Raw genomic sequence first — 17,237 nt, forward strand, 5'->3', positions numbered from 1 at the left:
ATTTGTTCATGTTAATGATAAAGCCTCACTACAAACAAAAGTTAATTGTGGAGTTCCACAAGGCTCAGTGCTTGGGCCTATACTTTTTACCTTATATATATATATATATATATATGCTTCCTCTAGGGAACATTAGGGGTGCAACGGATCAAAAAAGTCACAGATCGGATCGTTCCACGGATCAGAGTCACGGATCGGATCATTTTTCGGATCAGCAAAAGTCTGTCACAATCTTTTCGCTGAAGTGGGTGCGCGACGGCGCTACGTCGTAACGTGGCTCAAGCACTTTCAGCATGTGTTTAAAGCCCTCGTTTTGCACAACCGAATATGGCCTCATGTCTGCACCTATAAACACACTGATAGTGTTTGTGATGGCTTTAGCCCGGTCTGATTTTGCAACAAGGGGCTTCTTAAATGCCGCGGTGATAAGCGGTTGTTGAGCAGCCTTCGTTTTCACTCATGTCAGTGAAACACCGGGGTAATCACCCTGGCTTCCAGTTCCACTGTGAGGAACCTTGGAGTTACTTTTGACCAGGAAATGTCATTTGATTCACACATAAAACTCATTTCCAGAACAGCCTTCTTCCACCTGCGGAACATTATGAAAATTAGAAACATTCTGTCTTTACAGGATGCTGAAAAACTAGTTCATGCTTTTGTTACATCTAGATTAGATTACTGTAACTCCTTATTATCAGGATGTTCCAACAAGTCTGTTAGAACCCTTCAGTTCATTCAAAATGCTGCAGCACAAGTTCTGACAGGAACTAGAAAGAGAGACCATATAACTCCAGTGTTAGCTTCTCTACGTACAAAGCACTTAATGGTCAGGCCCCTTCATACCTGAAAGACCTAGTCTTACCTTATCACCCTAACAGACCACTTAGGTCACAAAATACAGGTTTACTTGTGGTTCCCAGAGTCTGTAAGAGCAGAATGGGAGGCAGAGCCTTTAGTTACCAGGCTCCTCCTCTCCTGTGGAACCAGCTCCCAATGATAGTTCGGGGGGCGGAGCCTCTCTCTGTTTTTAAAGTTAGACTTCAAACTTTCCTTTTTGATAAAGCTTATAGTTAGAGCTGGTTCAGGGAAACCTGGACCAGCTCTTAGTTCTGCTGCTATAGACCTAGACTGCTGGGGGATTTTCCTGTGGTGCACGCACATTCACTCTCTCACACTCAGGGTATGAATATGACTTTTTATGTCATTAACCTTGTCTCTTTCTCTCCCTAGTTTGTGTCTTTCCTTCCTTCCCTCTCTCTCTCTCTGTATTCTCATCTTGCAGGTTGCAGGATCCAGATCCAGTTTTCGAGGCTATCCATATCATACATATCATCACCATTATTATTGTGCTATAATTAAAAGTCGATATCATTGACTGTATAAACTTGTAACTTGATACAGTTGTTGTGTATCTGCTCCTGGTCTCTCTCTCTCTTCTGTCTCTACCTCATCTCCCTCTTGTCCTTTCTCTCCCCCCTTTCTGTCCCCCACCTCTCCTCTGTCCCCCATTTTCCTTTCACCCCAACCGGTCGAGGCAGATGCTGCACATGTGTGAGTCTGGTTCTGTCAGAGATTTCTTCTTCTGTTAAGAGGGAGTTTTTTCTCTCCACTGATGCCTAGTGTTTGCTCATTGTGTGAACTGTTGTGTTTCTCTGCTCTCCTTGATGTTGTCTATGTACAGACCTGAGATCATGTATGTTGTGATTTGGCGCTATACAAATAAAATTTAATCAAATATGACCATAATTACGACGGAGTATTAGGGCCACATTGAGAAAAAAAAAATCACAGACTTCGAGAAGATTAAAGTCGATAATTAATGAGAATAAAGTTGTTAATTAACGAGAATAAAGTCGTTAATTAACGAGATTATGCTCGTAAATTAAGAGTCGTAATATTCTAACCTGTTGTTTTAGAAGGGGAGAGTTGTTAAAATGAGGGCCGTGGAGCATTGTACTTTAGAATAGGTTTCACAAACAAGGAGATACTTAATCTTTTGGCACATCAGCATCACATTGTAGGTAAACTTTTCAGTTTATTTGAAAAATATGATCTAAGACAAAAGCCCTAACCCACTTGTTTTTTTTTTTTATCTTGTTTTATTTATTTCATGTTTTCTCTTTAGTTTCTTCTTCCTGTGCACCTGCTCCTTTTGAAAGGTTAAAAAAAATGATGTAAGCCTTGTATTGATTGAAGCAATTTCAGCAACAGCCAACACTTCAAAAAAAAAGGAAAGAATCTAAAGGAGAGTCAGAAAATAAAGGAATGAAAACACATTTCTGTATAGGTGAGAGACTGCCTTAGATCATCTGTCACAAATGAAATGCAATTTTATTTGTATTGTGCCACATCACTACATACATGTCAATGCAGTTTAAGGTCAAGTCCTTACAATTATTAGAGAGACGCAGTGAGGAGGAGAAAACAAGAAGAAATCTCTGACAGAAGCAGACTCAGAGCGAGAGGACGGCAGTGAAGGAGAAGTGAGTGGAGAGGAGAGAAGAAGATCGAGGAGAGATAACTATCATCTTCACAGCGGCGGTCCTTCCTACAGGTGACATAGGCGCTTGCCTAGGGCGCCATCCAGTGAGGGGCGCCAAAATATGCGACGAGAAAAAAAAAAAAGTGTGTGAAAATGAAGTGTGATATTGTGTGTGTAGTAGAATATATTCACTCTATTCACTTGGGATTTTAACCTTATTTGTTTATTTTATATATTATATTTTGATTAATAGGTTATATGAATCTTATTTTACAGTATTTAATTTTGCACACAATGTTTTATTGTTAGTTTAATTTTTGTTTTGATTCTTTAGTGTGCACTTTTTGTTCTCAGATGTTGCACTACTGTTAAAGTTAAAAGTTTATTTTTTGTATATTTATTATTCAACAAGTTTATTCTTTTGCACATATTGTTCTATTGTTTGTATTATAATTGTTTCAATAAATGTGCAATTCTTTGGACATGAGTTATTTTCTCGTGGGGAAGGGGCGCCATCAATCAAGCTCGCCGAGGGCACCAACTGGTCTAGGACCGCCCCTGCATCTTCATCATCTTCTAGGTGGGGGATGATAATAGCATTAGCATTAACAGTAATGCTAACAGCAGCAGTGGTAGTAATTAAAATCAAAGCAGTGAATCTAAACATTATTATGTTCACAACAACTTCACAATCAAGACACTGGTGATGGTGATGTTAGTGTTGTGTGATGATCATGAAGTCTACAGTCTGCAGCCGTTGATGGACAGTTCCTGCGCAGCGTCCTGCAGGCTCCTGCATGTTGCCTGCAGGCTGGGACTGCTGGAGCACTCTGCAGACGCAGGCCAGCGCTGCACCCACGTGTCCTTTCCCAACATGTAGATGAATCTGACAAATGCACAGCAAACACACTATTATCCTCATGATTGATTAAAACTATTTTGTTATCCTTATTAAGAAATATGCAAACTCTGATTTTTAATGTCACACATCTGATTCTGAGGTAAATAACAGAGACTCTCGTGGTTCTTCTTTTCTCCTCTCCTCTTCAACCTCTACATGCTCCACTCGCCATATCCTCCACGAATGTAAAAAGTCATGTGGCTCGTTCCTCAAAAGACTTTAATCACATTGACTTAGTTTTTGTTGTGCTTCATGACTGAATCTGTACACAGAGAGGTCCTGAATCACAGTTCTTCTGCTTCTGTAGCCAGCATCAGATGTTTCTGTAAATCTTACTCACTCTCACTCACGCCCTGAAAAGTCCACTTTAATCGACTTGACTGTGACTCATAAATGTTCTGCTGTTGGTGTTTTTCGCAGTGACTGAAGTGACCACTGTGTTGTTGCTGCTGTCAGGAACATGAACTTCCCTGAATCTAAGCCACGTGTCATTTGAAGAGGAATCACAACCATTTAATAAGCAGGTTTTTTCATGATTTGTTTAATTTGAATTTTAATTGGAGGAGAATGGAGCTCATTCCTGATGTGGAATCAGCCTGGACCTTTTTTAATGATGGTTTTACCCGAATCATAAATAGACTAGAATATATAAAAGTCCCATTCAAGAGATTTAGAATAAAGGGTCGTGATAATCCCTGGTTTTCCCCAGAGTTAGCACATTATTCATCAACGTAACTTGGCTTGGGCTAAGGCAAGGAAAACTGGGGTTTCCTCTGATTGGCTTGATTTTAGACAACTTAGAAATAAATGCTCCACTTTTTTAAGAAAGCAAAATCAGATTCTGATCTGATCTACAGACATTTTCAATTTACAAGAAGTTCATAAAGATCCTGGAAAACCTCCAGGACCTGATCGTATTGAGCCATACTTTTTGAAAATTGCAGCTGATTTCATAGCAGACTTCTCTTTTTAACCTCACTTTGCTAAATAATGAAATTCCTGGCACATGGAAATCTGCATTTGTTCTCCAGTTACTAAAAGGAGGTGAAACAACTAAAGGCCAATATCTAACCTGTCAGTTCTGGCAAAAAGTCTAGAATCTCTGGTGAGGGACCGACCCGAAGACATTTTATCAGCATTTCAATGGAAAAAAACACAGCACCATCACAGCTGCAGTGAAGGCGGTTAATGACATTTCTGTTGCACGTGATAAGAAACAACATCACTGTTTATTGATTTGATACAGTCGATCATGATGTTCTAAAACACAAGCTTCTCAACTCAGGACTTTCAGAGCGAGCAGCCTCTTGGTTTCAAAATTACCTGAGTGATTGGACCCAGTGCATTAATCATGACGGTCTCTGTTCAAACAAATTACCCTTCCGCAAGGGTGTACCACAGGGTTCTGTATTAGGCCCACTTTTATTCACCACTTACATGAATAACATTGATATAAACGTGTTGGATGCTAATTTCCATTTGTATGCTGACGACCCGGTTATTTATTTACTGCTTTGCACCAACTCTCAAACAGGCTATGAAAACTGTAGAATGCTTTTATTGTCGTCCAAAATAAACTTCATCAGCTGAAACTTGTTCTTAATGCAGATAAGACCAAACTCATGTGGTTCACTGGTTCTAGAGCTAGAGCTGTCCCCTCTGTGGTCACTCTGGAGGGAAGTGTAATACAGGTGGTTACGACTCCCTCACCTCCTGCCTCATGTGCTTTATTTGGTTAAAAAGCTGAGGCTAAAGTTGAGTTTTTATTTTCGAAATAAGATGTGTTTCTCTTGTAAAAAAAGCAACTTGTGGCTGTTACTGTTTTATGTGTTTTGGACTATGATGATGTGTTTTGGACTATGATGATGTGTTTTGGACTATGGTACAGAATTCATACTATCACGACAAACATGGAGGCAGCCAAAAGGTAATGTGAGCTAACCTGAAAACACAGGAGACTGCGTCCTGCACAGGGAAAAAGGCTTTCTGTTGCTGCTTCATAAATTACATTGTATTGCTATAAACATGTCATCATTGACTGTATAGACTTGTAACTTGATACAGTTGTTGTGTATCTGCTCCTGGTCTCTCTCTCTCTTCTGTCTCTACCTCATCTCCCTCTTGTCCTTTCTGTCCCCCACCTCTCCTCTGTCCCCCATTTTCCTTTCACCCCAACCGATCGAGGCAGTTTTTTTTCTCTCCACTGATGCCTAGTGTTTGCTCATTGTTGTGTTTCTCTGCTCTCCTTGATGTTGTCTATGTACAGTGCCTTGAGATAATGTATGTTATGATTTGGCGCTATACAAATAAAATTGAATTGAATTGAGCTGGTGATGTGTTTTGGACTATGGTGATGTGTTTAGGACTACGGTGATGTGTTTTGGACTATGGTGATGTGTTTTGGACTATGGTGATGTGTTGTACATGCATACTTCTGTTCAGTGTCTTAATATGATTGACTCGGCGTACCATTCATCCCTGAGATTGATTGCAAACTGTAAAGTGTTTGTAGTGTAGTGTTTGAGTGGCCTGCTTTGTCCACTCTTAGACTCTGTCACTATAACATATTTATTTATATAAGGCAATACTTGGTGTGCTACCCAACTATTTATGCTCCTTCATCATGTGGGAAAGTGCTGGTCCACACTTCCTTTACGTTAACAGGATGTGGTGTTGCTTTCAGTCCCCACTGTGCGGACAGAACAGGGTAAAAGACTTTTGTAAACTGTGCTGTAGAAAGACCGAGGAATTGTTTTCGTTAAAAGCTTTTGAATTGAAAATGAAGAAATTTGAGCTAGACTCTTTAAGATGTCAGTGTTTTAAATAGTTGTCTGAAACGGGTTTTTAAGATTGTTGCAGTGTGAACTGACTTGCTTTATTTTAGTGCTATTAACTTTGTGCCTGTGTGTTTGTAACTGTGTGTTCACTGTGCTGCTGTCTGTCTTGGCCAGGTCACCTTTGAAAAAGAGATTTTTAATCTCAATGGGTTTTCTCCTGGTTAAATAAAGGTTAAAAAAGAGTGCGACTGCTGACTCAAAAGCTCGGGCCATGAAGGAGCCGGCGATTCATGTGCATTGACGCATTATGACAACATCCAGACTACAAATCATGCACTTAAGAGGATCCAGACCTAGACTGAGACACAGCTTTAGAGACAAACAACCATTCACTCTCACATCTGCATGTTTTTGGACTGTGTGAGAAATCTGGCAAACCCAAAAAACCCAGGAAGGCCCTGAACTCACTGCTGTGTGGCCCAATACTGTAACTACAGTATGTATGACACTGCTCTTGTTACCTGTTTGTGTCACTGTCGAGGTTCCACAGGTCTTCTTTGGGCCCGATGATGAGGTACTGTGAGCCCTGCTTCAGGTCGAGTCCTTCTCTGCATCCTCCATGAGACATGAAAAGCCTTTTCTGGCCGACTTCAACTCCAGCCTCTTCACCTGGTTGGTAGAAGAAGTTATGATACATACTGCACTTAATGTAAAGCATTGCAACAGCAGTTCAATTCCATTTATTTAAGCATGCAACATTCATACATTCAGTGAAGCTTGACAAGTTTAAAGACTTTTGTTTACAGAAAGGATGTCACCAGTTATTAATTCTTAGTTTGCAAAGTCACCTTTTCAAAATGTGAGACACGTTGCGGCTGGTTTGTCCATTTGGGCTACTGTAGAAACATGACTGCTCAAAATGGCAGCCTCTATCAAGCAAGGCCAGTACCTATAAAAAGCTTATTTTTAAGGCAACAACTGTTTATTTTAAAGCTTATCTACACTTGCGTACGGATGTTTGGGTCTATGGGACCCATTTTCAATGTTTGCTAATATTTCTTCGCCCTCAGACTCATTGGATAATTCTCTGTGACAAACATGTGAAATGTGTGGAAATTGTAGGTGGAATGTAGTTATTAAACCTGAATAGTGATGAAAAGCCTTGTTTCATATGTGTGTTTGTTACCCATACAATTGATTCTTATTGATTTTCCTTTTTATTGCATTTTCTTAGAAAAGAAAAGGACATATATTCATAAATGAGGTCTAAGAGAAGTAAATGGCAAATATAAATATTGAAAACAAATAATACTTATATATAACAAGTATTTTTTACATAAAATGTTATTAGTTTTCATTTAAAAACCCAGTAATGCAGTGTGACACATGAAGTGTGTGTGTGTGTGTCTGCTTTATTTTCCCATTACTATGTTAAAACGTACATACAGAGGTGTCTTATATACCTTTTTCTGCACAACCTATAGGCAGTGAGACGAATTGTTTTGTTTTTACCAACTATATAAAAAACACACCTGAGCTAAAAAATACTCAAAACCTTTAAAATCGGATTAAATTTGTGAAATTTAAAAATACGTCAAAGTTTGCTTGGCTGATTTTTATAAAATAAAAAGAGAAAAACTTCTTCACAATTATCACAACTCCCATCATGCAATATGGAATTAATCATAACTTCGACTCATCAATAATTATATATGGGGGGTGGAGTGGCTCAGTGGTTAAGACCCTACCTTGTGTACGAAATACATCATGGTCGCAAGTTCGATTCCACCCCTGGCTAATTGTACTTGATTCCATTGTAAGTCGCTTTGGATAAAAGCGTCTGCTAAATGACATGTAATAAATTAAGAACACAAAAAAATGCATTTTGTAAAACCTGGTAACCTAAAAAAGGTTAGGGTAAGGGGTAAAGCTCCTCACTATGAATGAAGCACACACATGTGCGTGTGTGTGTGTGCGTGTGTGTGTGTGTGTGTGTGTGTGTACTGACTCACCCAGCTTAATGACTTGTGTGACCTCCATCTCATATCTGTCATAGTAACTTCTGCTGACACTCAGGACCTTCGCCTGGAAAACTGCAGCACATGAAGAAGACTCACTCTGATCAACATGTTCTGTGTAAACATGTCTTTATAACCTTGTGAGGACATTTTGTCTGCTCCCCATAACTTTATAGGGTTTTTTGGGGGGTTAAGACCTGGTTTTAGGGTTAGGCACTTGATGGTTAAGGTTAGGAAATGTATTATGTCTATGAGTGTCCTCACTACAAATGCTTTGCAAACGCATGTGTGTGTGTGTGTGTGTGCGTACCATGGTGTAAGCTCTTGCAGGCAAATGTCTCTATGTCTTTGTTATGGACATGTTCAGTGTCAGCCTTGGAGATGCAGCAGTCACCTAGATAAACAAAGAGACACCTGACAGTGAAAATGACACACAGACAGATTTTTGGCAGCAGGTCTTGGTCCATACTCACCCTGTGTGCAGCGGCAGACGTTGTCTTTGCAGATCTGAGCAAGAGCCTCTTTGTCCTCGCTGGGAGAGTAGGTACGACTACAGCGGTGATCTAAAGACAAAGCAGGGACAAATAACAGGTGACACCATAATATTTCAACTGAATTATTCTAAATTATTAAATGACTTACTGGGTGGTATTGGTCTGCATGAAATAAATAACAAACCACGAGCAAGATAGTTAACATCCATGGTGTCACAATCCTATTTATAAACTTTCTTTTCAACTCAAAGCTACAGGGTGGAGTGATGTGAGCTGTAACAGTGCAGGTGTGTTCTCATACCTGGGTTATAATACTCATAGACACTAACTGGAGACGGCTGGAGGTGTCCCACTTTGAAGCTCTGCTGAAGCCTGAAGATCAGGATCTCTGGCTCCTTGTGTGACACCTGAGGACACGTGAGGACATTAGAACTCAGGCCTCAAGAGGTCCAGTTCCAAGGAGCTGATTTCCTGAGTCGAACACATTTTAATCAGCAAACCAGCTAAAGTAAAAAGAACAACAAACTGAAACTTGTTTTCCATGGCAACTTTAAAGAGTTTTTCAAGTATTTGAATGACCTATTTTGTGTTAAATGTGTGTATGTACTGACTTCTCAGGCGAAACACCTCCCATTACATATGAATTCTCGTATTAGCTGGCTCTTCCCATGTTGTCGTCACTAACCGTCCTCCTCTAGCCACGCCCCCAGAGATACAGCAGTGAGTTTTATTTTTCAGAACAAAAGATCCCGTGTTGACAACACATCGTACTTCACTTTACTACATCACAGAAAGAGTCCTCGCAAGCTCAGCATGCTCATGTTTATTCACTCGGTACAAACACTGCTCTGTTTGTTGTGTTTACAACATTTACAGTGGATTTCTGTGCGAGAAGAACCCCAAAAAAACCTGGTCTCTGACTCGTGAGACGGCAGCAGTCTATTTGAATAGTTTGTGTGTCATAGTAAAGTGAGCACTTGTGGGATTTGTTAAGATGTGTAAATATCAGTACATGTGTTACTGGTGAAGAGTAAATGAACATACAACACACAAAAAAAAAGAAAAAATCACTTCCATGATGAGTATCTCCTTGGAACAATCAATCAAATCAAAGTACAACACGTGAACATCATCTCTGCAAAGTTTGACTTTGATCAAATGAAGGAAAACAAAATTACAAAATCTCCCAACCTCACAACAAATTGAAATGACTTTGACTTTGAAAAATCAGAAACCTTCCCACTTCACTTTTAAACTCTCCCTCTTCAACATCAGGTCCCTCACGAACAAAGCACCATTCGTCTCTGACTTCACTGCAGACTAAACTGGACATTGTTTGCCTTACTGAAACCTGGCAGCAGCCCAATTACTTTTTTCATTTAAATCAGGTTCATTTATACTCCTAAACCACGCACTTCTGGCAAAGGTGGTGGCCTTGCGCTAATCTTCTGCAGGAGTTTGAAAGTAGTCCCTGTTTCCGTAAAAGATCACCCATCATTGAAGTTTTGGCTGTGCAGCTAAATGGACCTGTACCCATCATTATTGTGACTGTCTATCGGCTCGTGCACACGCATCCGCTCGGGGCTCTCAGCTGTTTTTGTTTACATTTGTGTTTTTCGTGTTTCTGTTCTTGTTTTCACCCACATCCGCCTTAATACAATATAGAAGGGCTGAAATATGGGACCTGGGGAAGATTTGTGGACTTATTTCACCCGCAAAACTGGACTTTATTCCACCGGAGCTGCAGTGTACCACAGAGGCTCTCACCATCCCCCCTCTGTGGCCAAGGAGACGGCGGAGGCTACGGAAACGCTAGGCTACAAGCTAACCCACAAAGACTGGCTTTGCCCAGTGTCCTCCTCGCCAACGTCAGGTCACTCGCGAACAAACTGGACGAAATTCGACTGAGGATCGTCTCACGTCGGATGGACAGCTGTGTGGCGATCTTCACCGAGACCTGGCTGGACAACAACATCCCCGACACGCCGGTGGAGCTAGCGGGCTGCTCTTTTTTCCGAGCCGACAGGACTGCAGCTTCAGACAAGTCCAAAGGCGGAGGTTTGGCGCTGTACATCCATGACTCCTGGTGTACAGCTACGAACGTCATCTCAACACTCTGCTCCCCCGACCTGGATAGCTGGCAGTGAAGTGCAGACCGTTCAAACTGGTGAGAGAACTCAGCTCTGTTGTTATCATAGCCGTGTACATTCCACCGCGAGCTAATGCTAAGCTAGCACTGGAGGAGCTGTACTGCCTCATCAGCTGCCAAATGAACACAAATCCAGAAGCGGCTGTGATAGTGGTTGGGGACTTTAACCATGTGGAACTAAAGGTTGTCTTCCCCAAATTCCACAAATTCATTAACTTTCCAACAAGAGACAATAACACACTGGATCAACTGTACTGTAACATCAAAGGGGCATACAAGGCTGAAGCAGACCTCACTTGGCATGTCAGACCATATTTCTGTGGAGCTGATCACTGCCTCCAGACCGCTGATCTGCAGGACCAAACCCACCACCAGGACCATCCAGGTTTGGACTGAGGAGGCCTCTGCAGCCTTACAGGACTGCTTTGAACAGACAAACTGGGAGGTGTTCAAAAGGGATGCAGACCTAAAGGATTACACGTCATCTGTGCTGTCCTACATTCACTTCTGCACCGACGCTGTTCTACCCACAAAAACAATCACGGTTTTTCCCAAGCAGAAGCCATGGGTAGACGGCACAGTGCGGTCCCTGCTAAAAGCCCGGGATGCAGCCTATAGAGCAGGAGACAAACTGGCTTATAGCAGGGCCCGAAAAGAACTGAAGAAGAGCATCCAGCTGGCAAAACATCGGTACAGGCAACGCATCGAGGAACACTTCCGCTACAACAACACCCGCAACATGTGAAAAGGCATCAGGACCATCACTGACTACAAGCGTAGTGAGCAGCAGGCCAGCCACGACCCCACTCTGCCTGACACCTTAAACAGCTTCTTCGCACGCTTCGACTCTCCAAGCAGCAGAAGGACTGCACATCTTCCTCAGCCAAAGGTGCAGCACCAGCCTCTCACCCTGCAGCTGCACCAGGTGACGTCCACCCTGAGGAGGATTAACACCAACAAGGCGGCAGGCCCAGATAAGGTGTCAGGTCGGACACTGAAGTCATGTGCGGATCAGCTAGCAGCAGTTTTTCTGGACATTTTCAACATGTCGCTGCAGCTCTCCTCGGTCCCTGTCTGCCTGAAGTCCTCCATCATTGTGCCTGTGCCCAAAAAATCCACAGTCACCTGTCTCAATGACTTCCATCCTGTCGCCCTGACCCGAGTCATAATGAAGTGCTTCGAATGGATCTTCCCGAAGTACATCAAAGACGCCATCCCTGCGGGCCTGGACAGCCTGCAGTTTGCCTACAGGGAGAACCGCTCTACGGAGGATGCTGTCTCATTAGCACTTCACACGACCCTGACTCACCTGCAGCATCTAAACACCTACGTCAGGATGCTGTTTGTGGACTTTAGTTCAGCGTTCAACACTGTTCTCCCGGACTTCACAATCCTGGTTTGGTACCATCGCTCTGCTCCTGGATCAGCGACTTCCTCACCAACAGGCCCCAAGTGGTGAGGATACGGGGGTCCACTTCTGCACAGCTGATCCTGAACACCGGAACGCCGCAGGGTTGTGTGCTCAGCCCAGCCCTCTTCACTCTCTTCACACAGGAATGCTCTGCCATCCATCCCACAAACGTGGTTGTAAAGTTTGCGGACGACACAACCGTGGTGGGTCTCATATCCAACAATGATGAGAGCCACTACAGAGAAGAGGTCCAGCACATCACCCAATGGTGCTTCAGGAACAACCTCATCCTGAACACCACCAAAACAAAGGAGGTCATAGTAGACTACAGGAGGTCCAGGAAGACTGAACACGCTCCGCTCTGCATACAAGGAGAGGCAGTGGAGCTCGTAGACAACATCAAGTTCCTGGGCATCCACATTTCCTCTGACCTCTCATGGACTGTGAACACTTCGCACCTGGTGAAGATGGCCCAACAAAGGCTCTTTTTCCTCAGGAAGCTGAAGCGGACTGAACTCTCTCCTCAGCTGCTCACAAACTTTTACAGAGCCACGATAGAGAGCATCCTGTGTCTCAGTGTGACGGTGTGGTACGGCAGCTGCACGTCACAGAACAGGAAGGACTTAGCCCGGCTGGTGAGAACTGCACAGGGGATTGTGGACTGCCGTCTACCTGATCTGGACTCTGTTTACACCACACGACTCCAGAGGAGGGCCAGACGGATAGCAACAGACCCCAACCACCCGGGCAACTCTCTTATTGCACCCATCAGGAAAACGGTACAGGATCATCAGATCCTCCACCAAAAGACTCAGGGACAGCTTCTTCCCCAGAGCTTTGAAATCAATAACCCCCTCCCCCCCTCTGTAGTGGATGACACAGGTCTTGCACTAAGCTGCACTTTATATTTATATTTATATCTATCATACCACCGCCCCTCTTTCCCCCTGTACATACATTTCCCTGCACTGTTCACTTGCAATTTGCACACTTCACCTGCAAAACCCTATCTTGTTTTCTGGTTTGTTCTTTTCTATTTTTCTATTTGTTATTTTGTTTCTATTTCATCGGTGCTGAGAGTCTCGGGAGGAAATTTTGTTTTGCTTGCATAATAACAATAAAGAATCTTGAATCTTGAATCTTGAATCTTTTTTCACCGATTTTAGTTCCACCCTTGACAGCTTTGAAATCACACACAGTCACATTTCCAACCCACAACAAGGGCCATATTTTAGACCTGGTCTACTGTTCTGGTGTTGTCCCACTCAATCTTTCTGGAAATGATCTACCACTGTCAGACCACAAATTTATAACTTTGAAGTCAACCTCCCTGTTTGCAAATCCCTGACGCATGGTCGCCACCTTGAACACCAAGAAAACCGGTCTCACTGTTCACTCTCAAATATACTTGCATCACATCACCTCCTACAAGACTGCTCTAAATGCTGCAAAGTCTTCCTACCACTCCAACATCATCCAGTGCGACAGAAACAATACCAGGACTCTATTCTCCACAGTAAATCAACTGCTCCATCCCAAAGAAACTGCCACCTACTTCACATCAGCCCGCCAGTGTCAGCCATTCTTGGATTCTTAAATCACAAAGTGTACTCCATACATCACCATTTCACCCCTTCCCTGTCATCTCAGCTTTACTCCCACTGTCCACCCCACCAGCAGCCTATCTGCTGTTCATCTTCCCTCAAACCAACAGATTTCCCATCTGATCATGATCCACTCCCCACCACTCTGGTCAGGGCTTGTCTCCTAACACTCTCTCCTCCCTGTTAACTGCTACGGCTCAAAAGTGCTTCAGTCACAGTCATACTAAAGAAACCTGGCCTGGACCCAAACAACTTCATTAACTATCACCCGATCTCAAACCTACCACTCATCTCAAAAATGATTGAATGTACAGTAGCCGGCCAACTCCAAGATCATCGATCACAAAATAACCTCTTTGAGCCTTTCCAGTCCAACCACAGCACTGAAACAGCTCCAACTCAAAAAATGAACGATCTACTTTTAGCAGCAGACTCTGGCCTTCTCACCATCCTCATACTCCTATACCTCAGTGCCGCCTTCGACACAAAATCGCATACTATCATCCTAGATGGTTTGGCCACCATTTCTCTCAAAAATTGTTCACAAATCTGTCTAAATCTGTGTTAGTGAGCACGAGATAATCCATCCCACCTCACAGGTGTGGCATATCAAGATGCTGATTAGACAGCATGAATATTGCACAGGAGTGCCTTAGGCTGGCCACTCTGAAATGTGCAGTTTTATCACACAGCACAATGATACAGATGTTGCAGGTTTTGAGGGAGCTCATTTCTCTACCATAAGGCCTCTCCAAAGGCGTTAAAGACAATTTGGCAGTACATCTAATTGGCTTCACAACCGCAGACCATGTGTGACCACACCGGCCCAGGACCTCCAGGATCGTCTGAGAGCAGCCACCCGGACAGCTGCTGCATGACCAAAGAATTTCTGCACAAACCGTCTCAGAGAAGCTCATCTGCATGCTCGTCGTCCTCATCGGAGTCTGCACCTGACTTCAGCTCGTCGTTGTAACAGACTTGAATGGGCTCACATTGGATTCACGGATGATTCCCAGTTTTCAGTTTTCAGGGCAGATGACAGACGGCGTGCGTGGCGTTGTGTGGGTGAGTGGTTTGCTGATGGCAAGGCTGTGGATGGAGTGGTCCATGGTGGGGGTGGAGTTATGGTATGGGCAGGTTATTGACAATAAACACAGGTGCATTTTATTGATGGTATTTTGAATGCACAGAGATACCGTGACGAGATCCTGAGGCCCCATTGTTGTGCCCTTCATCCACGACCATCACCTCATGTTGCTCCATGTTTACACAATTCCTGGAAGCTGAAAACATCCCAGTTGTTGCATGGCCAGCACACTCACTGGACATGCCAGCCATTGAGCATGTTTGGGATGCTATGGATTGACGGATACAACAGCCTGTTCCACTTCCTGCCAATATCCAGCAACTTCAGCCATGATCAACACAATCAACTGTGTGAGGCAAATGGTGGTCACACCAGATAATGACTGGTTTTCTGACCCCCATGTAAATATTTAATTGATTTCTGCCGTATATTACTTTCTGTCTGCAGATAGATCTACTTGAAAGTAAGAGCAATTTCCCAGTAGTCGTTCGGCGAAGTGATTTCTGTTGTCTTTATTAAAGAACAATATCTTGGTGGTGCTTTGGTGTAGAGTGCTTTGACTTATATCCTCAGATTCTTTGGAGTCTCTGCTTTCATTCGAGCTGTGTGCGTGTGTGTTGGAAAAAGTGAGATCTCACTCACTTCAAAAGAGCGTGAGATCCAGAAATGTGGTGAGTGGGTTGACATAGTGGCGGCATATGAAGTTTAATATGTAGTAATTCATTCAGTTGTTATTTGAGCTGTGTTTGTCAGATTCTGCTGTTTATTCTCTCGTGTTCCACAATATTTGTATCTAGTTATTATTATTATTATTTATATATATATATATATATATGTATATATATATATATATATATATATACATAGACATATATATATCTTTATTTATATATACATATAATATATATATACTATATGTATATATGTATATATATATATATATATTATTATTATTATTATTATTAGTAATATTATTCATCTAGTCACTACGACAAATTTCCATGAATCCGATTTCCCCTGCCATCAGTTCACTGTATTTCACTTTCTACACATGTATATGGAGATCCTGTCTCTGTAGTAAGCAGACACTATAATGACAGTGAACTGGCCCACAGTGGAGTGTGTCATTACCTTGAAAAGGTGGAGGATGAGAGAGCCTCTGTCGCTCAGGTTATCAACAATCTGGAAGTTACTGATGTAACGGTCCACTGAGTTGGACAGCTGGACACACACACACACACAAAGATAAAATGCTCATAATTCCTCAACAATTAATGTGATTTATTTGTTCAATCCCTCAAATTAGAGCTGTGAGGCCACACTTTAATCACATCATTTCATTTCAAATTCTTTGTTGTGGTGTACAGAGGCAAACTAGCAAAATGTGTGTCTTTGTCCAAATGTCTATGAACCTGACTGTATTTGAGATAAGTTAAGTTTTATTATCTGACATCCATGACGATATTGAAAGTTTCTACAGCAGCCTGTGGTCTAGTAGATTTGATTTGGCAGAGATTTTTTTGCACTGGATTTCCCCTCCCCCACGACTGAGGTCAATTTATAATGTCCACCTCGCCCGATGCTCAGAGGTACACCAGCACGGAGGATGTAATATTGTCATGGATGGATCATAAAACATTTCAGCTGCAGCAGCTGAAAAGCTTGAGGGTATTTTCTATCTCAGCTCTGCTTAAATGGTGACCTGGCAGACTTTTGTTGGTCTAACCCAGGAAAGGTTGTTTGTGTTTTTGGCATTACTGTGAAATGATTCTGTCAGTCATCAAAAGAAAAAAAAAAATCTATGAAACTCTTGTGGCTTTGAAATGATAGTTACATCATATGTACCAAGAACTCAAGGACTCAATGAAAAAGTCATTTAAAGTCAAAAACACTTGAAGCTGCAACGCTAATTCTGCACTTTTTAGACCCACTCGTAGGGGGCGGGACCTCATTCCCACAATGTAAACTGTGGGAAGCACAGTTTTTCAAAAATACTACCTCACAAAGCTAAATGAAAATCGCTGAAGTATTACTTTAAGATGCACAGTCATGCTAAAGTGAACAGTGATGGAGGTTAATTACCATCTCCAGGTCAGAGTTTTCTGGGCTGAAGCCAGTGGGCAGACTGATGTCAACAACCACCATCCTGACGTCTCTGGGTCCCAGAGCTCTGTGGAGGACAAAGAGACAACAGCCCTGAGCAGGACGTCAACATGAGCCAAACTAAACTAAACTTAAACATTAAACTTCTACATGGAATAATCAAAATTGTAATACTACAAGACAATACTTAGTGCAGCTCATCGAGTATGAG

General features: G+C 42.4%; 1 protein-coding gene across 1 annotated transcript in view; it reads right to left on the bottom strand.

The window, feature by feature from the left end:
• Positions 1-2,305: 2,305 nt before the first annotated feature.
• LOC131467385 (complement C3-like) overlaps positions 2,306-17,237 on the bottom strand; it is a 68,332-nt gene continuing 53,400 nt past the window's right edge. Inside the window, exons 38-45 of the mRNA XM_058641251.1 lie at positions 17,006-17,093; positions 16,055-16,144; positions 8,974-9,079; positions 8,652-8,741; positions 8,489-8,572; positions 8,173-8,253; positions 6,682-6,829; positions 2,306-3,368 (exon numbers count right to left, since the gene is read on the bottom strand). Coding sequence (XP_058497234.1) covers positions 3,224-3,368; positions 6,682-6,829; positions 8,173-8,253; positions 8,489-8,572; positions 8,652-8,741; positions 8,974-9,079; positions 16,055-16,144; positions 17,006-17,093 — 832 coding nt within the window. The 3' untranslated portion in view covers positions 2,306-3,223. The remainder of the gene's footprint in view (positions 3,369-6,681; positions 6,830-8,172; positions 8,254-8,488; positions 8,573-8,651; positions 8,742-8,973; positions 9,080-16,054; positions 16,145-17,005; positions 17,094-17,237) is intronic.

The sequence above is a fragment of the Solea solea genome, chromosome 10 (assembly GCF_958295425.1).
Source record: "Solea solea chromosome 10, fSolSol10.1, whole genome shotgun sequence".
Taxonomy (NCBI): Eukaryota; Metazoa; Chordata; class Actinopteri; order Pleuronectiformes; family Soleidae; genus Solea; species Solea solea.